This window comes from Bombus pyrosoma, linkage group LG14 (assembly GCF_014825855.1).
Source record: "Bombus pyrosoma isolate SC7728 linkage group LG14, ASM1482585v1, whole genome shotgun sequence".
NCBI lineage: Eukaryota > Metazoa > Arthropoda > Insecta > Hymenoptera > Apidae > Bombus > Bombus pyrosoma.
This window is the reverse complement of record NC_057783.1, coordinates 7,798,969-7,822,586: the sequence shown is the minus strand read 5'-3', so window position 1 is coordinate 7,822,586 and position 23,618 is coordinate 7,798,969. Positions and strand designations below refer to the sequence as shown.

At 40.5% G+C, this 23,618-nt stretch overlaps 1 protein-coding gene across 6 annotated transcripts in view; it reads right to left on the bottom strand.

Annotated features, from left to right (window-relative positions):
- The window catches only part of LOC122574545 (inactive rhomboid protein 1), a 285,478-nt gene that overhangs the window by 160,514 nt on the left and 101,346 nt on the right, over nucleotides 1-23,618 (bottom strand). For all 6 annotated transcript variants that reach the window (XM_043742237.1, XM_043742238.1, XM_043742241.1 and 3 more), the window contains exon 4: nucleotides 5,607-8,477. In XM_043742237.1, the coding sequence (XP_043598172.1) occupies nucleotides 5,607-8,446 (2,840 nt within the window). In that variant the 5' untranslated portion in view covers nucleotides 8,447-8,477. The remainder of the gene's footprint in view (nucleotides 1-5,606; nucleotides 8,478-23,618) is intronic.

Genomic DNA, 23,618 nt, shown 5'->3' with positions numbered 1-23,618 from the left:
TTGTACAATGTACACTTGTCATGTCACGGGCTGTGGTCGGACAAAAAATGAATATTCAAGATATTTCAACCGAGCCAGGGAGTAGGGAAAATACTAACAAATATTTGGCAAACAAACTTTTACTCACGTCGGGATCACCTATATCGAGTTTCAGGAAAATGTACACAACACGTGCATTTTTTGATCTTCGCCCCGAATCCTAACTCAAATGCCGCACTGTGAAACGTGCGAGCCTGGCCTGCGAACGCACGCACATCGCCTGCGAATTTTGGTTTTCGTCCCAAATTCTCGTTCAGATGCCGCACTGTGCAGCGCCAAGGAAACGCGACCAGATGTCGAAGTAAACAAGAAATAATTCACGAAAACGTCGTCGCGCATAAGCTGACATGTTTCCCGTGGAAGCAGCATACTAAGCAGTGCATACAAGCCGCGAATATCTTTCTTTGAAACAAAGTTTATGATACAACGAAACTCGAAATCTCGAGGTATCGAAATCGAGAATTCTTTAAGAAAGTTTGAAATACAAATTCTTTCACTGCTTTGGTATTTTAAAGTAGAATATTTCTCAGGATATTTGGTAGAATCATAGCACTAAATCAAATTACTAAATATCATGACTGTCCTTGATAAAAGTTACTATATTATATTTCTGAAACTCCTTTGTACTTTCAATCCCTCGAACATAGCTATTGTAACGAGTATACTTTTTAATTTGTTATATAAATGGATCCTCGAAAATTTTCGATTTGGTATATATATACGATTAAACAGTCAGTGTAAATGAGAAAAAATTACGTGAAATAATCTGAAGAATAATTTAACAGTAATTAACCAATTGGATTTTCCTTTGTTAATCATTTTCCTCGTTAATATTTTAACGATTTTGATAGTCCTGCTGCTAGAGCTATTCTAATAGGGCAATTAATCATTCCTAAAAATTTCCCGGCGAAAAAATGGACATACACGTAATACTTTTAAAACTACTTCCACTAATATTCACATAAATATATAAATCATAAGATGAATGGTTATCAAAGGAATTCGCCGACAGAATACTTTTTTGCAACTTCTATGATCGTCGAAACTTCCTTGAAAGCATTGAAATCGTATAGATCCAACACCTACCGCAGTCAATACAATTTGCTCGAAGAAAAGTGAAAGAAAAACAGGAAGAAAAATTCCACGTCCCCGAAGCGGCTGTATAACTGGATGTCTCTTTAAGTACACATGTAGGACGATACCGTAAGCGTCGGGGAAAAGGGTGAACGCGAATTCTTTCACGGATAGAGGCAGTCGCCAGACTTCTCTCTACTTCCATTCGAACTGACGAGCTCTCCCCTTTCGGGGGTTTGGGTGATGCGATGGGCGGAGGCACGTCACAATCGGCTTGACCAGCACAAAGCTTTCGGCAAACTCGCGCAGAGAATCCGCGAGGGTAAAGCCGATATCCCAAAGCAAACTGAACACTCAGCGGAACGAGCCTGCCGACGTAATCTCTTCCTACCCTTTCAGACCGAAAGGAATCGCCCTTCTCTGGCTCAGTTTTCAGGAAACTGCCTGTCCGACCATTGTACCCTCTCGACTTTCGGTATACTGCCAGAGGCCACCCCCGGCATCTTGTGTTTCCCGACGCGAAAATTCGCTGACGTCTCACCAAGTCTAATTAAACACCACCGCCTTAATAGGAAATTGTCGTTAACGAGCCGCCATTCTAATTGTATCTTGTTCAAGTGTCTCGGTCGTTCACAAAGCAGAATTACTCTATAGTTTCCTCGAGGACAAGATACGCTATCGTTTAAGTAATTCGGTCATTGATAACTAGATTGTGAATATTTATGTAAATTCGTGTTTCTATGAATGCAATTTAAAAACGAAAATTGAACTTGGATGGCAACTTGTTTTAGCCATTGTATGTTTTAAAGAGTACTATTTGTTGCGGCACAAGGCGAAATTTTTTTAAAATTAGCATACCTCTTTTCCTTTTCTTAAACTCAGCACGCTTTGTTATTTTATTTCCTGCGAACCACTAGTCGGACACTCGAACGTCGCTACCGGTACATACGGCTTACGTGACCGGTATGTAAGGATTGGAGTTTCTCCTTCTTCAAAACACGCATTCAACAAAAAATGCTGAGTCAGGAAATTCGAGTATCCATCCTCACAACTTGCCTAGCTTCATGCATTTTTTCTTGCCGAACCTTTCTTACGCTTCAAAGAAACTCGATTGCACTGAGTTGTACTTTGAGATAGCACGACAGTGATAATCTTTTTTACTGCAACATTACTCTTTAGATGTTTTATATATCTTCGTGTATTATATGCATTCTGTGCATTTTTGTATCCCCAAATTTTCTATAAACGCATAAAAATCCACAGTCAATTGATAACCCAGTATTATTCTACGTTTGTTTGAGGATAAAATACCTATAGTGCTTTCTATGTATTTTTGCATTTTTGCCTATAAATGCATAAAAATCCGCCGTCTACTAGCTACTTCTATCACAAGTATAACCGTTCGCAAATTTTTTACATCGGAACGAAGACAAGTGTTTTTCTGTACTTTATTTATAAAATAACTATATAATTCTCCAGCGATCATAGGAATATCAGAAAGTTCAGGAAACACACAAAACTTCGGTACATCCACTGTTAAATCCTACCGTATAAGCGGCGCTGTGAAAGTAGCCTGGTTCAGAATACGCTCGCACGTGAAATCCTCTGTTCCTTTTTTAGGTTGAATATATTTCTTTGTTAAAACGCGGGCGTGCATGGTAGGAGACAATATGTGCTCCTAAAAAAAGGGATAAAAAAAGGTGGAGAGAAAAAAGAGAAGGAAAAAATCTCCAAGATTCCGGGGGTTGGCGGAGACGGGACGAAATCTTCGGATGGTAATGCATCATTGACTTTGAAACGCGGAAAAAAGGGAAGCAGGGAAGTTAGAGAGACGCGCGGAGCCGATGAAGATGAAAAAATAAAGTGGGCCACGATACTCCATTAACCTGATTACTGCGACGAAAGTAACGACCCTTTCTGTGCTCGCGGCTTCCGCGCGACTGCTAAACGTGGACACGGCCTACATTTCAGTTCATTTTTAGATAACGTTTTAAACAGGGATTATCAACCGTGAAACAAAGTCTCATCAGACGCCTCGCGAATTTCTCTGCTCTGTTGCCAAGCGCCTGATCTGATCTACATACGCGATCCTTGACTCTGCTAACGATATCGATCGTTATCTATTTCTACGATATTAACTATTTCTTGCCCTGTAATAATTAATTACACTCGTCGTTTGCAACTATGATCTCGGTTTAATAAAGACAGGTTCTGTTTATAACTGAGTTGAATTTCAAGCTTGGTTTCGAGCCTTTGGATCGAAGACCGATAACGACGAATTATATATCATTTTCTGATATTCCAATATCAATAGTTTCCAAGATTAACTAGCTGAATATTCGTTTACTCTTGAAAAAAAACACGCTATCTACCAAAAATTGCATATCAAACTCTTTTCCATCCATAAAGTTCAATATCTATCGTAGTACAACGAGCAATTGATGAGAAACTGGCATTCAAAAATGAAACTACCACCCAAAGCTACCAAATGAAAACGAAAATAAGTGAGATATTCTCTTGTTCTTCAAAAAAGAACCATACTCTACATCAAAAATAATAAATTCTTTTCTGCCTAAAAATTCGATATGGCACTAAAATGGGCAATTGATGAAAAAATATTGACTCGAAAGCTGCGCTCCTTTCCAGAGGCTAATATGTTTCAATTTAGAGTCCCGCTGCGAATTTAATCAATTCTATCTGGGCTCCAATACGGCGCAAACTTCCACTCTAACGATCAAACATTTAGCACGTGGTCAGTATCGAAATATTAGGTGCACTATAAATTCACGCACAACATACTTGGTCATTCTAACCGAAAGTTAAACCACGTGTTACCGAACGCAATCTCGCCAAAAGATTTAATATCGGAAGGAACTAGAAATTGAGTCAGACTACACGAGCTTGCACCACAGTTGACTCGAGATATAGTTTCCTACGTGTTTATTATTAACAAGACGTACTGAAACTGTAAAACGACAGGAATTTATAATCGTCATAGCTACGTATAATTGTATGTTACGAGCCGATCAAATTGACTTTTGAAAACTAATATGTAACAGCGAAATTGGCGCTTGTAATGTTCGAAACTTATAGAAATATTCTGTTACTCGACAAACTCTTCAAATTTTTTTCATTTTATAATTAAACATTAGATTCAACTAGGATCAAACAAACACGACGTAGAACCACGCCAAAATAATTTATTTCTAATTCTCAATGAGGATTGATTGTAAAATTCTTCCAAATAAAAAAAAAAATTTATAATTAAAAATTAAATCTTTAAGTTCTACTTTGTACTGTACTGATAAGAGAGACTTTCGAAATTGATATAACCAGTTATAAATAATAGTAAATGTATGTAGCAGAATACATGATAAACATTAAACTACAACATTATTAACACTAGAGTTTGATGATTCCATAAAAATTCCATAATAAGATTTTTTTCCAATCAGTAGTTCAAAATTAGAAAATTAATAAAAATTAATCATTAATTCTATAAGATTTGTTACTTTGGTAGAATTCATATACTGCCACTAAAAATCGACCAAAGTTTTCACATAAATATAAATATGTAAATAAATGGCGTACAACAATGTACACTCGTGGAAATGTTACACATCGCGTAAAAGGGCTTCTACTTTCCCTTCGCTATAAATAACATTCATCTCGCAATTAAAGTTCTCTCATTCTAATTCGTGAGCTTTATTATAAAGGTGTATGATTACGAAGGGGACACCTATATTATCCGGATCCCCGTATTCCTTAATCCCCTGGCTACACAGCTCGACCTCCACGCCGCATGCAATTCCTTTTATCCGCACGCTGACTTCCATTTGTGCGGCAATTAATTTTTTCCACCGGTAAACTTCGCCCACGAGAATTAAACGTGAATCTCTTCGTAACTCTGACTTCGTTGGAAAAATCTATTCAAATTTAATACAAAAACTTCCGTCGTTAACGAAGATCTATCTCTCTCATGGTCTCTCGTTTTCTCTCTCCTCTTTTTCCCTCGATGATGTTTCAATGTGAACCGTGGCAATGGAAATTTGGTAAAAACGCTTGAGAAAGAATTGAACGCCCTCAGGACATTCACCTTATTAGCTTTTAATATTCTTCTCGCAAACGATAAATTTTGGGTATATTCGTAGGTATATTACACAGTAAACTAATATTAAATATCAGTGAAATATAAAAACGAAGGAATTTATCAAAAACTTTCTACACGCGAGAATAAAAATTTCACGGCATGCAATTCTTCTATTAAATTACTTTGCATTGGCCTGTATTGTCTCTTTTGTAAAGCTTCAGCATCATATTGGATCCTACAGTCCAATGATTTTTTTCCACCACGTTCATCCATATTTCTATTCACGGAGTGATATCTTTGCGTTAAAAATAAAAACTTATTACAAAATTCCTACAGCGGATAATTCCTACGGATAAATGCCTAGTGGCCAAACAGAAATTCCAAAAATTTCGAAAGGACTCACCAGGAAGATTGCGTGGGTATCGACGGCAACGCCCCCGGCGGCAGAGACCTTCTAATCGCCTGACAACAGGCTCTTCCACTTGCAGATACCTCGTTGCAACAAGATGGTGGGTTAGTACACACGTGACGACCAACAACTCCAGTAGACGATGTCGGGAACTCAACCGCAGAGGCACGGACCTTGGGTCTGAGCAGCGGGGACATCGAGAAGCCATCTCTCTGATTAGATGCCGAGCTACTCGAACTACTAGAACCCGGGCTACCACCGAGGCGACCTGGTGATGCGTACGCGAAACCGCGAAGTCGGAAATGAGACTGATGGTATGGGTAGCCGGCAGGCGGTGGTAGCCGATAATGATGATGGAATCCAAGATCTCGTCTCATGTATGGATCACCTGGATCGTTGGTGGGCACATAACGATCGGTAGGCGTGTGTGCAGAGGGTGGTACGTATCTGTCGACATATCTGTCCGGGTAGAGAACCTCCGGAGGTGGTTGAGGCACGTATCGTTCGACAGGCGTGTGCGCGGTTGGCGGAACGTAGCTTCCTGTTGCGCTAGTCGAGCCATAAGTTCGATCGGTCGACGTGGCAACCACCGAAGTACCACAAGACGAGATCGGTGTTATGCGACCGGTGTATCGATCCTTGGGTTTCGGCAAGGATAGATACTTGTCCGCGGCGCGTACAGGAGAGTATCGATCAGTGGCAGAATGAAAGCGATCAGGAGTACCGGACGAAGGTGTGAAGCGATCCGTGGTGCTGACAGGATTGGCGAATCTGTCGTAACGATCCTGGCTGAGCCTGTCGAACTGATCGCCTGGATTGGTATAGCGATCGTTCCCGTAGCTCTGCACAGACTTTGACACCTGAAGATATTTGTCGACGCTGCTTTTTGTCGTACTCTGATATCCGGAACTCCCTGCGCCACCGGTTGTTCCAGTTCCTGTTGCTGACCGCAGATTGGTATTGGCTGTTTCAGGAGTAGGAGAGACGGAGGTGAAACGATCGTTGGAAGTGGTGGACTGGGTGGCTGCCGTGTTTGTGTAGGAGGAGTGATACCGGGCGACCGTGTCGGTCGAAGAAGAGGACGAAGAGGATGTCCCGGAGAGCAGACGTTCCGTCGACGATCCCGAGACGACGTACCTGGTCGCGTCGCTGTTAGCCAGTCTTCCGTCGTGTCCTGGTGACGAACTGGTGAGATAACGATCGTTTGATACGCAGAATCGATCGTTTGCTCGCGACTGACCGCAGCGCTGTATCGCGAGATCGTTGAAACGATCGTTGGTGCTGACATATCTGGACTGGGTGTTTCCAACCTCCTGGAATGTGGAGTATCTGTTGAAGTCGGTGGGTGCGGGGGATCCGCTGGACCTGTCTGTATACTTCTGGCAGACCGTTTCGACGCCTCGATCGGTATACAGACGTCTCTGTTCGTTGCTGCTAGACGACACCTGCAGTGACCTCTCCGTCGACGTGTAACGCTGATGAGAGGCCTCGGGATTAGGTGAATTGGAGAGGAATCTTTCGGCGCTGGACGATATCGTCGAGTAACGATCGTGGTGAATGGCTGATGTCGCTTCCTGTCGATGGTATCGTTCGTGTACAGGCGACTCGCCGAGATACCGATCGGTCGACTTGCTGGCGAACCTCTCTGGCACTGGGGCATGTATAGGTGACGATGAGAGTAATCGGTCCGTCGAAATGGCGCCGTATCTCGATCCGGTCGAATCCTTGCTCGTGGTATATATACCACCCCTGTCCCCTTGTAGACTGGCTTGTAGACTTCCAAGCACCGGCGACGATCCGGACAGCAGGCGATCACTGGTTCCAGCGTATCGTTGCTGATCCTTGGGCTCGTGCATGGAACTCGACGACTGTTGATTGGCCAGTAATCGTTCCGCCGAAGAGAATCGTTCTTTAGTTGGCATCGGTGAAGCTGGTGCCGTGCCGCTGCCATATCTGGTGCTTGGAGAACCTGGGGGCAGAATCCTATCAGCAGCAGGATAACCAGCCAGACTCTGGGTCGAGGCATATTTCTCGCTTGGGCTGGGCGACAGAGGCGGCGGTGGAACGAAACGGTCGTTCGCTGGTGCCGGTGATGGCGGTGAGGGGAACGTCTCTGATGAAAATGGACTGGTCGCGCAGCCCGATACCAAGATATTGGTATTCGCGTATTCGTTTCCGGTTGACACCAGCTCGTTAGGGGGATGATGGAATCGAAGCTCGGTGCTCGTGGCCGGTTGAAAGCGTTCGCTCGGGGCCAAGGACAATCTCTGCTCACCGTGGAGACCGGTGAGCTCGTTGAATCGTGGAAAACGGTCGGCCAGAACCACGTTTCCGGACAACGATTGTCCAGACGCGGTCGACCTCCCTGGGGTAAACTGGTGGTGGACTTGCAAAGAGGGCTGACCGAATCTCTCTTGATTCTGATAATGGCTGAATCGCTCGCAACTTGACTGTATCGAACGCGTTTCCGCGCAGGACTTTGGGAAATCGTCGATCGTTGGCTTGTCCGTTGATTTGTCATGCCTCTCGATGCCTGACATTCGTTCACGGCCTCCATAATCGACGTGCTCGTTCCCTTGAGAGGACTGATCAGACTGGTAACGATCTTGGCCAACGGTGACGTTCGATCCATTCGTTCGCAGATCAGTTTGCTGTTGTTGCGCCGTTGGCTTATAACAGTCCGAGGAGCTGGTGGAACCGATCTGGGAACCGACACTTCCGGACGTTCCGGCGTTCGATCCTGGAACCGGAGATGACGAGGACCCGTATTGAGGGATCGGATGTTGGTGCAGTAGGAGACGTTCTCTTCGGCCATAGTCGTCGTCTGTCGGCATCCTGGTGGCCCGGGGCCCGCTGTCAGGACATCTGAAATCATTACAGTTCGTTGTTAGTAAAGGTGGTTGTTTCGAAAAATTGTAATGTAGGTAAACAGAATAGATGAATAGATCAAAATAATGGATTTGTAGAATTAAAAAAAAATTCTTTTCTAATAGAAATTTTTCTGTCCATATGATACGTGTAGTGGACTTCTAAAGTATCTATTATTCTAATGTATTCTTTATACTTTGATCGTTTCATTTCACCGTTCGTCCCTTAACGGATCCTTATTAATTTCGCTTTTTCATATGATTTTGATCGTACACTAATTTTATACATTAATTTTAGAGAAATTTCGAAACGTATTCTACAGTCCATACCATTTAATTTCATCGTCGATTCAAAAAAAAGTAATTGTTTAATAAGCTTCATGAAATACATCATTTTTCCGATTCGTGCTCTGATTTATTAAATTCAACTTTCTTTGTGTTCAGCGTTTTAAATATCCATATCCTTCTTTAATATTTCGACGGTGAAATATAATGCACAAATACAGCTGGGAGGCACGTACGAATTGCTCGCTACGTGACGTTAAAACGCTAGTCATATAATCGATTGCAAATTAATTGGGGCCACGCTCGCTCGCGCTTCGCCCTGGTCCACGCGTGTTCGAACGAGTGACGCGTGCGGTCGTTCGTAACCACTGGCAAGCCTGCAGCGTATCGCTGCGAAACACAACGATTTCATCGATCACTGCTTAAATCCCCCAAAGAGTATTGAATACTATTCCGTATCTGGCCCATCAAACTTTTACTACGCGTTGTGTGAACGTGAATGACACCAGAATTCACGACTTTGCTTCTCCATTTTACTAGCTTGGACCGTACAATGCTCGTTTATAGTAATTTAACAGGATAGCCCAAGATTTAGGTGATACCGACTCGTTTAAAAATTTAAAAATTTAGGGGCCAGGTATTCTTACAGTATAAGATTGGCATTCCAGAGATTTGAAAATGTTTGAAAACAAAATGAGACAAAATAAGCCGCTTTAGATAAATTCCAAAATAGTACTTTAAGAAATAAGTAACTCCAAATCATCTATGTAGTATCGCGGACATAAGGCCTAGGAGTTAGCGGGTAAACCACATACAATGTCGCGAGAGCCGAGGCGTTTTTAAACCATAAACAATGTCCCGAGAGCCGAGGCGCCGATGGGCCCATCGATGTGTCGTCGGTCCTTCAAATGAATAGGTTCCATAGAAAAGGGCTACGTGGCTTTGGCTACGAGCGGTCGCAGAATACGTGTGTGGTGGGTCTAGGGGAAGACAAAAGACATGCCAGAGCAGGGCAGTTTGAGTTGAGAAGTCGAAGACGGTGAATCGAGAAGTCAGAGAAAGAGTGCGAGTTGCGTTGTCGAGAGAGTGTGGTCCGCGTGAGAGAGAACGTTGGATCCGTTGTGTCGAGAGTTGTCTAGCGTGTCATTGCGATTAGTTCATATTAAACTACCATCGTTTTTCTGTCTATATTTGTACAATCCATTCATTGTAAATAAATTACAAATATTAGGATATAATAACATTATATTCCATTGAAGATACTACATCTATTTACCACGTATTGAATTATTTCGAATTTTCGAGGTAAATAAATAAGAAAGTTAGACTTTTCCTTGATATTACATTAAACATCTCCAATAGGAAAGTTTCGAAATGCCAAGTACGGAAGAAATAACAAAAAAAGAAAGATTACGAGCGCGATCGCTAGTTTCACTGTAAGTAGAAAATACCAGTGTCTAGACAGACACCCGGTGCTTGAATTCTTGGAGCGCGTGCTTGGCCCAATAGCTTATTTGCGCGTAAAGTGACAATTCCAACACTAAACCGGAACGTTTCTACCGATCTAATGAGAGCATCTTTACGCGTGATGCACATACTATAATGTATTACATAACGAAATTTATGTAATACAGCTTCTGTAGCAGCGCCCCTTCCATTGAATAAATTAGAAGCGAACAGATTGGTTGAACGATGTTCAAACTTCCCGGTGTCATAATTATTCGAAGCTGTCTCCTTTGTAACGGACTATTTAAGCCACTTAATTACTCTTCCATTTAGCTAAGCACTCTTTCGAAACGAGGCTTAATTAAAAGATGATTACACAACTTGGTAATTACGAATTTATCGACGTTTTCCTTCTTTGCATACTGGTCGAACAATAATTTTCTTTTAGACTATACAGAATTGTAACTGTCAACTTGCAACTTGTAATTGTTTAGACTATACACAATTGGAAATGTCATATTACACGATCATTACTTCGATCATGTTTCAGTTCATAGGAAGTTGTAAGAAAAGAGAAAGCGTAATTGACCGTATATTAAAGGAGAAGGTAGAACCTACAATCACTCGCGAGTAGAATGAACCTTGTAATTGATCGGACGTTTCTATGGAAGAAGATGATGGCTTGCTTGAATTATCGACCACCTCGTCCTGTTATTTGCAAACGTGTCGTTTAATCGCGAAACAGATCTCGCGTTTACACGTATCTCTTATGTATCGTCCCTATCTAATCGTTCCTTTGCTTTACATACAATGCTGCCTTTTCCCTAACAATCTGTAAATTTTCTATCTACGTGTTTGCCGTCGTTGTTTATTCCGGTATTAAGATGAACGATAGTAATAGAGAATATTTAATGTTGAAATCTCGAATAATATTTCAAAGGATATAAAAATTGTTGAAAGAATGTAAAAGTACACATAATTTTTTTTATGAAAGTCGTATATTTATAGAGAAACAAGATAAAATGTCGTAATATAAAAATACTACATTATTTATAGTTTCACTTCCTTATGTGGGGTAATCATAGGGCAACTGCATGATCTCGTTATACTTTCCTTCCTTTATCCTTGCTTCATCCTCTCATTGAATAAAATCTTAACTGTATTCTGTATATTTCCACTTTTCTTAGATATATAATATATAACATATCATATAAAATATATAATATATAAAAATCTAAGTTTCGTTCTCATTCAGCAACTTTCAAACTACATTAATTTTCCCAATGATATATTAAAGTTACCGAAAACTCAACGATGATGGGCTTATCGCATTTCTCCATCTAATCTTCATTTATAACGAGCAAAACAATAAATTCACGAATTGTACTGACCACGAGCCATTAAGAATTCTCCTGACACCAAATATCTGTTGCGAAACACAGTGGAAAAAGCGAGCGCAGAAGGTGCACGTGCCATTTATCGCTAATACACGAAACAGAGACGTTTCAGCGTTCTGCAGTGCGTCTATCAGCAGTAGAAGTATAGAAAAACTTTGCGGAACGTGGAAATGGCACGACGTTACCGGTGTCGTCAAGATAAAACGCAGCTGGCGTTCCACAAAAGAGCGAACAATTCACCAACCATCTAATATATATATATCCTTTTTTACATTTTCCACAGATCGTATAATATACTAGCCAACTGAACCAATTTACGTTCTCTTTAATTTTCTTCGTACGACAAAAAATGTATAAAAGAAAAATCATAACTACCGTGATAGGTCATACCTTCGATCTTTTATAGAAGAGGCATTAAAAAATTCAATACTGAGTTTTTTTATTCCAAATTGAACATATATTCTCGAATATTCCAAAAGAGTTGGTTGTTACCGTAATAGCCCAATTTTCTGTAGATCGAAACATTTCCTCCATGATTTCAACATTGAAAAATATCGAAAGTCGATTTTCCACTAAAAAGATTCTGTTGCGCCCCATCGAAAACATTGAAACTCGATTTTCCACAGAAAAACAACATTTCTAAATAATCCCACAAAACACAAACTCGGACCGTTGAATGATCAATTAAAGCGGAATGAATCTGCTGACACGCTCGCGTGTAAGAATGTGAGAAGTTTCCAGAAAGTTGACCGAATAGCCGTGTTTTACGCGTCCGCCGGTTTCCTTTTTCCCGCAGAGAGCTGAACCATCGAGTAGAACGCGGTGGACGACGATGCCTCGAGGCAGTTTTTGCAATTAGCGACGTTCACCGTGTTCCTATCCTCGTTTCCGACCAACGGCCCGTTCCCGATCGGTTTCCAGGCCGATTCTCCCTCTGCTCCGGCAACAGGCACACGGTTGAAAACACTCGTAGCGGCCGTGTTCTCGAACCGAACATTATTACCAGATGGTTCTCGCGCTCGGTGTTTCCACCTTGTTACTACGCAGCTACGTGAAAACATCGCACCGAGAGGAACTTGCATAGCCGAGCGATTTTTTCCATCCGTTGCAGCTGACACGACCGGTAAATTAAGCAGTCGCTTACGAAACAATCCAACGAACAAGGAGCTGGCCCGTGTTTCGATGCAGCTGCTAGGTGTACAGCGTAGGTATAGTCCTCTCGTTCTCTGTTCAGTCAGATTATTCTGGAATTTAGGTTCGAGATTGCACGAGACGGTTATTAACTCTATTCCGCTTTGTGCAGTTTTACCAAGCGTTACTGTAATCGTGCGACGATGGAAAACGCTCTGATAGGCAGGTTTTGTTGGTTCGTTTGAAAATTGATAATTTTCACGGAGAAAGATATCTGGGTTGCAACAGAGTTCTGGCTAGCTATTGAGTTTGATGAAAATTTGATATATGAAGATTACAGGTATATCAAGTTTATTATCTAATTTTGATGCTAATTGACAACTAGAAGGCAATATTTTAACTCTTTAGCGGCTAGCGCCACATGTATTCGACGTCCACGAATTCATCTTCTTAATTGTGGCTTATAATGCTTATATAGGAGTTATTACAAGAGTGATTATTTATGGTATTACTGTACTTGATTCTATCGGTATGCTTCTCAACTTCCGCGTACTAGACAGATACTTAAGTAGCTTTTAGAACGAAAGAATTGTATTTTGTTGAACAATCAAATTGTCGAACATCTCAACACGGTAATCAGCTGGTAATAATATTACATACAAGAAGGAAGTGAGCGCGATTCACAATTACATGTCCGATCCGTATTTATTTCTAATTTTGATAAATGGTTTAGGTTCACCATTTGTAAGCATAAAAATCTGTTGAGGCAATATCGACGTGTAATATTGCCGAGAGGATTAATATAATCGAGAGTTGAATCTTTTAAAAACAGTTGATAAAGCTACGAAGTTTTAGAGCAAACCAATGACACAGTTGTAATAATCAATGTTTTTCAAATGTTCAAGAAATGAAGAAGACATATAAAATTATGCAATCTTATTATTATACTTAAAAGAAGATATTGTGAATATACGCATACAAACAAAAGCGTATGTAAAGCGTATGTATCAACAAAAATCCATCTTTTCTCATTATGAAATATAATATTCGTTAATCGCTCGTTAAATATGCTACCATTCAGAGTTATCTTTTTATCGTTTAACTCGCTAATTATCGAAGGCGAAAAATTTACATCTCCAGCCAGAATCGCCACTAAACAAATAGAAAAGTACGAAAATCGAAAGTTCTACGCCTATTCAAAGCTCAACTGCCAAACTTACCCGTTCGGCTAGAAACAAAAGCCACAGAAGTGACTTTAGCTCGTAAAATTTTGCCCAAGTTAATAACAAAGGGACGAAAATCGAATCACTAAAAATTGCACGCGGATTCAAAGCCGATTGACAGGGTGGCAAAGTTATCGTTCAACCGGCTATTTGCTGCAACGTTATTCGAGAAAAAATTGCCTTCGGATTGAATCTAGATCGATGTTCATTCAACCCGTAATCGGGTTGTCGACGCATTATTTCGCCGGACGAGAAACGTGCACGAAAGACTGTCAAATCGGCAACGCGATCAACCGTCTCTCCTCGTTCGCCGTCCGAAATTTCAGCATGGAGGGTGCGTCAAGCCGCACCATCCATTTCACCAACGTCGAGGAATGACATATTCTCAGGTTCCCATTGGGGGCCGGGGTCACACGAGGCGACACACGCGACACATGTCACGTGCACGTACGCGCGTCAACTGAGGCGTCAACTACCGGATAAAACCATTTGTCAAATCTCCTTCCACGGAGAATCGGCCCTGGGTATTCCACGATCGGCTCCACGATTTCCAAGAATTTCTTCGTAAAACCTGCGACGTTATCTGTCGACGGCCAAGGGAAAACATTCTCCATGGATCCGTACGCTTTGTACATACGTTTGTCAAGCGTTTGAAACTGCCGGTATCGGTTCTTTCTACGATCGACTCACGATGGTTTCTATGTTTTGAAAGGGAAATTTTATCAGAGATTGTCAGCGAAAGTTTTATTAACAGCGAGAATTAAGAAATATCTAATCGTAGTTAGTCTTTTAGCTAGATACAATTTCACGAGTCCTGTGTTGAAAAATTCGTTCGTTTATTTTGGTGGTGAATTGCTTCGGATAGGTTTGCAGACTTATAGCGTGTCGTGTGAAACGTACGAAGTCTGACTAGGATTAATCGATATAATATAAGTGTTTAGTCGACCATTCGCGGAGAGACGCGATCGCGAGAAAGCACGTCAACGGGAGTCGTAAATTCCCGTTACGATTAGATAATCGGCACGAAATGATCGATCCCCTTATTTCTTTTAGGATAATAGGGGGTGGTTCAATTGAGTTTGCACTGATCTAACACATAAATTAATGTTTATTCCAACAACTTTGTAGAGAAGATATAAATTGATAAGGTATAATTGAGTTTCGATCGATAGACAAAGTTACAATGTGTAGTACGCGACGTAAGCTTAGATGATGACGGTTTAGAGAATGCATAAAGATTGACTGTCTGTGAAGATGATGCTGCGGAGGAAAGCTTGCGATGGGTAGGTCTAACGCATGGGACCATCGGATTTCTTGATGACAATTTTGGTTAGAAAAGTGAGGGCAGTAGACATTGCTTCTGATTGGATAAAAGAAGGTTGGTGGACTAGGAAGTGTCTTAGCCGCCCTTGATAGAAAGTTGCTAGTGGGAAGTATCATACGTGAGAAAAACTAACTTTCCCCTGTCTTCCCGTAGTCAACAATAAGCTTTATAAACGATTCAGTAAAGAGATGTTCGTTCGGTCTGAAGGACCTCAGCTAGAAAATTCCTGAGATTTATGGTAGGTCCTTAAGACTATTAAGGGTACGCAGTAAGCATGAGTAATAAATAACTGATATGCTTCAAATAAATAAATACTTTTATTTATTTACTTCATTGTATAGGCAGATATTTCTTAGAAATTTTGTCGCCAAATCAAACAAGTGGAAATCCACGAACACGATGCAAGAATTAAAGATACAAATAGAAGAGGATATTGAGGAAATACGAACCTATCTACATTATTTACAACGTGTAACTAACCGAACAACGAAGAGTCCACCAGTGCCTCGTACATTATATTTCTCAAAATAACTATGTCTTATCGCGATCGACAACGATCTCTTCTTAAACGAATGCTTCAGATCAGGTAGATCAGCGAATCCGTAATTACAGGAGAACAGAAGAATTAGGATCCCAAGGTTGCTCTGGAAATACATGGAAAAGGTAGAAGCAAGCAACAAAAAGCATTTGTCTTCGGTAAAAAGGGAAGACAGGCGAATTTAAGGTTCGTCCGCGAAAGAAAACGACGTCATCTTGGTTGGTCCGTTGCAAACGACGAACGAACGAACGAACGTAGAGTATTGTTCGCGATAAGAGTAGCCAGGAAATTTGCCACCGTGCTATCTCCTCGCTACTTTCCCCGGCCAAGTCGTTCCTTCGACGATGAAAAGAACCGCGGCTCGAGGAAGGACGAGCAGAAAAAGATGCAAATTTTCCGGGTAACTGCGTCGACGAAAATAACGGCCAAACGAGCGGAGCTCGGTTTCATTTCGTGTTTTAGTCTCGCGAAATCATCGCTCCCCGCCGACCAAGAAACACGACGACGCTTGCCAACGATGCATCGTAACTTTCCACTCCGATCATTTTTACGATTCTACATCGTCTGTTTTGATGTTTGTTTAAGAACCAGGTTTATGGGTCTATTAAGCGCTTAGAGAATTCGGTTCTAAGGACAACTGTCGCTACAATACGAACTGTAAAGCGTGCTTGGAAATTTTTTAATTCTTTTGCTACTTACTTAAGTACTTAATTACTTACTGAATTAAATACCTCCGCAACTAAAAATATTTTATTTGTAAAGACTAACTCCGTTATTTTTTGATTATATTTCTTCCAACTCGTGAACGCATTTTTAGAAAAGAACAAAGAACGAGGACGCAGAAAAACGGAAAGTCGCAAGTAGATTGCGTCCTAAATACGAAATTTGGTTCAATAATTAAAAGAGTAATTACCGCGTTAAAAGATAAGTAAACAGCTGCTGATCAATGTGTTCAGAGAAATAGCTGTGGAAAATACACGAATTTCGTATTACGGAGAATCACGCCACGAGCGTGTTCACGTGCATTATCACGAACCTAGTCGTGAAACCTTGTGCGGTCGATTAAAGGATTTAGCGGCGATTCGAAATCAGCCGCCGTTTCTAATGGTACAAATCGCGTTTGTAATAGAACAATAGTGATTACGTCTACTTTTCAGCGCGAAGGTTTTAGAATGTAAAACCATTAAATGCTTCAACGACGCGGCGATGGACAGATCGCACGAAATTCGTGTTCGATCGTCGAGCAACAATTGACGACAGATTTGCCCTGGCAAACGTTTTCCGAGTAACGACAGCTTCCGTTATTGGATAATACTTGAGTTACACGTGTTTTTAATTAATTCGTAATCGAGCGTAAGTGACTCGAAACGATCGTTTCGAGCGTTTAAGGATGAACGATAATTTTAATGAACTATATAGAAATGTAATCTGAAAAGTACTCAAACAATTTTCCAATCGATTTTCGAGCATCTACTTATTTCTCCTCGTCACGTGATCTTTCCTACTCTCTATTGTCTCTCCATTGACCTATTTTAGCAACAGCAAATTATCTGTTTGCCATAAGCGAGTGAGTCGAAGCAGAGTCTACGCGACTGTAATTTGTTGTACGTTTAACTATTTTCTTCCACGAATATACCGCTTTTGTTAAGCAATAGAGCGACACGATATTTAAGAACGAAACAAAAATCGCTATCTTCTCAATCGTCGACCCCTGATTCCTAACTAACTTTCGACCGATTAATTCTTTACCCCGATCCATAGATTCTAATCATTCTAATTATTTCAGTTTGTAGACAAACATTCTTTCTTTCTTTATTTTTCTATCTCTGTCACTTGATAGAATTATATCGATACTTATAACAATAATTACATTGATACAAATAATATATATTACTTTGGACTAATATATGTAAATTTTTGTGACTGATAAATTCTTAAAGTCTTAAAAGTCTTCGATAGTTTATATAACACACGAAACCAGGTATTTTAAGTACAAAAATACCAGAAACCGTAACTTTATGATCGTTCTGCTTAAATATTTCTCATAGTAAAAATGAATAAACTGCTGCTACAAATTTCGCAACAGAGGTGCCAATTTTCCCAAGAAAAATCAATCTTCCCATACTTTGCAGCGACGAACACCCTCTCACGAGGTTCGCAAGAACTTCCTTCGATTTTCCATCACGATCAAAGTTCCATCAAGAGACACCCGTCCCGCTGGAACTTAACTCTCGCAAACAACGCAAAAACCTATCTGCTAGAATAAAGAAACCGGGTAACAATGAACGAAGAACCTATCCACCAAGGACCAAGGAATCTTTAGAGGCCAGGAAAAATGGAGTGGAGTCGGGTACCCTTATTTTCCATGGCTATATCAGGTTTTTAGGATGAAACAGGACCACCAGCAGGTGGATTCGAAAATAACGACGGGCTCCGTGTCACGAGCAACGAAAGAAGCGAGCTTACACGTTGACGTGACGAAAGTAAATGGCTTCAGCTAACAATAAGCTGTCAACGACTCGTTGCCAGAAATGAGGGTCGACAGGGTTCGGTTTAGACACCTGGCCAGCATTCTTTCACGACAGTTTTGGATAAATAGGGCGTTTGACGTTTTAGCGCAATGTTATTAATATTTATGCAAATGCGGACATTTATGGAAATTCATATTTGTACAAATATAACTGCAATATTGGAACTCGAATAAAAAATTCTTTCATCTATTAAACGCTAGAATGGGAACTATATTCCGACTGTTTTATGTACTTTTGCATATTACAAAATGCATTCTGTATGTTTCAGTAGCTGTAAATTTCTCATGAATGCAGAAAAATCCACGGTCTAATTATTACGAGTAAATCGAACCGTTGAATAACAACATGAATCGAGCTGTTGTTTCCATTTTTACAATTGCCAACAGATTCCTCCGAGTCAAAATTTGATTTAACCCTTTGCACTCGAGAGGTGACTTTCGGCCACCACGGCATTCCGTGCTGCGACTCCAGTAGCGAGCGAGAGGCGATAGTCCCTGTTTATGCTAGATTTCGACACCTTCAATTGATGAGAGTGCAATATTGGTTGGTAAATTGGTTCCTTAGCTCATTGTGTTCTTTGTCAGGAAGTGTAAAGTGTTAGACTTTAAAATGGAGATAAAATATTTAATCCCATATCCCTTCGAAACTATGGTTCAACTATGGTATTGAAACAACGTCTCCAACGTTAGTTCGGATTCGACGATCATGGCAAAAGTATTATAGTTTGGAAACCCTAAAAAAGTGGTTTTCGGAAGTGAAATTAGCTCAAATGAAGATGAACTTGATTTTGAACTGTTGAAAAATGAGATTAATTATATGAAGGATGCATCTCGGTGAATGCTTTATAAGTTATCATACAAAAAAATACAGAAATTGATATTACAAAATCATATTTTCAAAGATGTAAATATAGATAAATTATTAGGATATAATGTTTTTGTAAGTTAATTTGTATATGAAATCATTTTACGCTAGCTGTAAGACACGCGTCACGTATACGCTAAATCATCCGGAGTAGCTGCTAAGCCGGGCCGAAAAAGTCCTCGAGTGCAAAAGGTTAATAGAAATATATAAGAAGAAAAATAGTGCTTCGGTAAAGATAGAAATTAACAAAATTTCCCATATAAAAGTCTGCGTTGCAGGAACTGAGAAGATGAAAAATCCACAGTCTACGAATCGATGATTTCGTAAATTATTGTACGATAGAATAATCCCTTAAATAGCGGAAGATTAGCGTGTGTGTCGCGTTTAGAAAGAATTTGAGAGCCGACTTACGATTCAATTGGCTTGTCAGAGGAACGGAAAGAAGCGATTCCCTATGTCGCGATGTCGTTTGAAAATAGAATTTCACTGGATACCCGGTGATTGGATATAATGCGAGGATTTACCTCGTAATAAAACGATCGTTCACCTCGACAATCAATGGGAATGGTTTCGAAATAACGCGATCAGATACTCGCCAAGAGACACAGAAATAACGTGGAATACACGAGCGAAGCAAGTTCAAATATTAGTGTTATAAATAAATCGTACAGATCGATGGAACGCTCTCTCTTTCTCTCGCTCTCTTTGTGATCAGTTATTAATGCGTTTAATACAGCATTTGGATACCTCGTGGAACTGAAATTCTACATTATATTCAAAAATACGGGTGTCCCGTTTCAGATTTTCAATCTACCAATTGTTGACTTTAACGTTGCATTATGGATTTTCTCGTTGTTATTGTTACGCAAGGAATAAAATCTCAAAGCACTCGTGAAAAATGTCAAAATATATAAATCTGTAGTCATAAATCGTTAAAACGTATAATCCTTAAAACGTGAAAGTCTTGAAGAATTACCGTTTCATTTAGGAACTCGTACATACTACAATGAATATTCGCCTGTATCATGAAAATCTCATGAATTACGTGCACTAGAATCAAATTTAGTTTTCTCGTTTATGATATTCGTGTTACTATTTTGTCTATAATTTCACGCAGAATGTGAGCGATTCCGCAAGTCAGATTTATAAATCTCGGAATTTATTGGTCATTTAGTCTCGATCAGGCTTGTAAATTATATATGCAAATAACGAAAAAGGTAGAATCTAAATATACGTTTGTTTCGTTCTCTAAATATTCCGCAACAGGATTAAAGGATAATTAATTATTGACTGAAAAATTGTCGATCTCTGAGCTGTTGTTACTTTGGAGAAGTAAAGGGATAAAAAGATCATCTTTAGTTTCCAGTCTCGTCTCTGAGCGTGAAAGAACGTTCGAGGAAATTCAATTGGAGGATGAGAAAGTAGAGACTTCGTCCTTTAAAACGAGCTTACACAAATCATTGTACGATCTTTTTTCACGAATTTACGATTCAAAGATCGACGATTTTGCAGCGAAAAAGTTCCAACTTTACATCGTACAAATTTTAGATAATGTTCCCCTTTGGATGTTTCATATATTTTTGCACACCACGTGCAACTTTACACATTTAAATTTCGCATAAATGCATATAAATCCACGATCTGGAAAATTACACCATAAAAGTCAGCGGAAACGAGCTGTAAAGTAGACGAAGATGTCTATTAAGAGCTCAAGAAACAATCTCTTTTCGTAAAATACGCACGTCGTGCATTAATGGCTTTTCACCAAGGGCTTTTAACGGCCGAAGGAGCTCATAAAATCGGGAATTAAAAGGCGGCAGAGGGCAAGAAGGTCAAGTATTTAAATGGATTCGATTTGGAATCAAGCCAGCACTCAGCTGGCGCGCCCGTGCCAACCGACCAAGAGGATAGACGCTCGTAAAGGATGCAACTCGGTTCGTTGAACGAATTAATAGCAATCTCGAAGGAATCGACCGGCTATTAGACTGCTCGAATACGATTTCCTTGATTGATCGCGAGATCCTGCTAGACCATGACGTTTCTCCGATCCTCCAACAGCTTTTGAACCTTCCCCCGTCAGCTGAATGGACATCGTTCAATCGATCCTCGCGATTTATTATTATCGCCATCGATGGCTGACAAGTATTCTATCTTACCGACTATAAAGGAAATTATTTCTCGTTTTATACGTTGACCCATAAGAATTGAACGTTATCGAAGAAAGATAATTTGAAGGAGGAGAAATGGATTCAATCGACAACAATTCTTAACAAAACGATCCTTGTCATCATATTTATGGAAAACAAAATTTCTAACGTGAATAGATGCATTGGGTATGGGACACGGAACGACATTTAATATCCTGGAGATGAGAATTCGTGGAGTGTTTAAAAATATGAATTTTACGAAAAAGGTAAAACTGCGTGGTATTTATCTCTATTCATATTTTCGTAAATGCAACTAAAGCAATAGAACCCAAGCAGAAATTTGTTTTGGCTATTAGATATTACAATAGGTACTGAACTCTGTATATTTCCTATACTTTTGTATTTTATGCACACCTTTGCGCTTTTACATTTCTTACAAATTCATAAAACTCGGCAATCTAATAACAAGCACTATGTTTCGAATACTTTCCACGTGTTACGTGTATTCTGTGCATTCTTGCCTCTTCAAGTTTCCCAAATAAAAATGCCGCGTATAAAAATCCACAAGATACTTATGAAACATCCACAAAATAAAGCAACAATCGTGACCCTTCCGCGCAACTTCTCCTGCCGATAGGATCGGTTTCCGGCAGCCGGTTAATTTCCTCCAGAGGCTCTCGCTTAAATTACTTTTCCGGGGCGAATTTCGATCGCGAGAAATTAACTAACTGTTCGCCAACTAATTTCATCGGCAAACATCAGTTTCGAGCGTTGCAAGGGGACGTTGTACGGGCAGACGAGGCATTGTGTATAACCGTATGCAAGGGTGTCGGCTCTATTCATCGCGTTATACTACTCGCTGGCGTAGGAAGCGTCGCACCATTGTAACGTATCCAGCGCACGGAACACCGGAGAGAAAACATCGGTCCAATTTTCTGAAAATCTCCGCCGACAATATATATCCGTTTCGCCTCGGTGAGAGGCGAGTTAATGAGGCCGGAAATAAGAGACGGCAAATTACGGAGAGAGAGGGGGGGCGTCGTCGTTGTGGTTATTGGCACGTATCGATTGTGCGGCCGATACGTCCGAGGTCGCTTCCTTTTCCCTGGTTTTGTTGCACGGTTCACGGGGTTCCCACGCTCTGTGGGTAACGAGCTCGATGGGAAGATAAAAAGTAGACGTAGCTCTAACCCTTTCACAACGAACGCCCGTAATCCCCGTGTAACGAGATACCAACAGGGGACTTTCGTCAATCCTCCCTTTTTTGCCTTTTATTTTTCTGTCACTGAGAATTTGTGAATTTTGGCTGCATGGTTTGATTTTAATCGTCTAGTGTCGTCGTTTGTGTTTTACGTGAACTTTCTAATATTATATAATGCGCTGTGTTAAAGCTGCTATAAATAAAACCAGCTATCTTACAGAAGCGAGTCGTTTGTTTCTTTTAGAGACAGCACAGGGATAAAATAGAAATACAAAAGTGCAGTTGATAGGTTTAATCTTTGCTTGTGAAGGATTTAAACTTGCTACAATAAGCAAACACGGGTCAAAGTAATCTACTTCTTAAATATCTAAAAGTTGAAATAAATGTCTATTTCTGGCAGTTTCCATTCAATGGATTTACGAAAATCCTCGATCTGATCATTGGTATTATTCACAACTTCGCAAAAGTCTTATGAACGGAAAGTTTAAAGGATCACCCAAAAATTTGTCGTGCTAATAAACTGTTGAATAACGAATGCGAGGCTACTTCGTTGAAAGTTAGAGCGTCGCGCCGTCGCGTCGTCGCGAGCGTCGCCGTCAGTTCAGGGCAGGGTTGTTCCATCGGTGAAATTTACGAGATACTCCCGGATACCCCGTAGGTTTGCAACGACAGAGAGTTGAAGTGTCCTCGTAGTCCTCGTGGAAAGATTATCCCTGTGCCATACGACGTTCCTTTGTTATGCATGGAACGAGGCCGCTCGGTGGACGACGCTAAAACGGCCCTATTTCTTGGCAATCGCCTCCCCTTCCTGTATTTCATCCGTAAGGTTGCCTTCTTCCTACTTCCAAGAGATCTTTTCCCTTCGTCCTATATTCTCGAGTCACTATTTCCGCATTCCTCCAGTTTTCCACTAGAAGAAAGAGAGAGAGAGCTGCAACGATAAGAGACGCATACGTTTCAGTGGAGAGAGAGTGATGAATACGCGGCTGCTCTTTTAAAACTTGCTTCCTCGTTCGAATAAGTTTGAATTCTTCACCGCGGTGCTCCTTTTG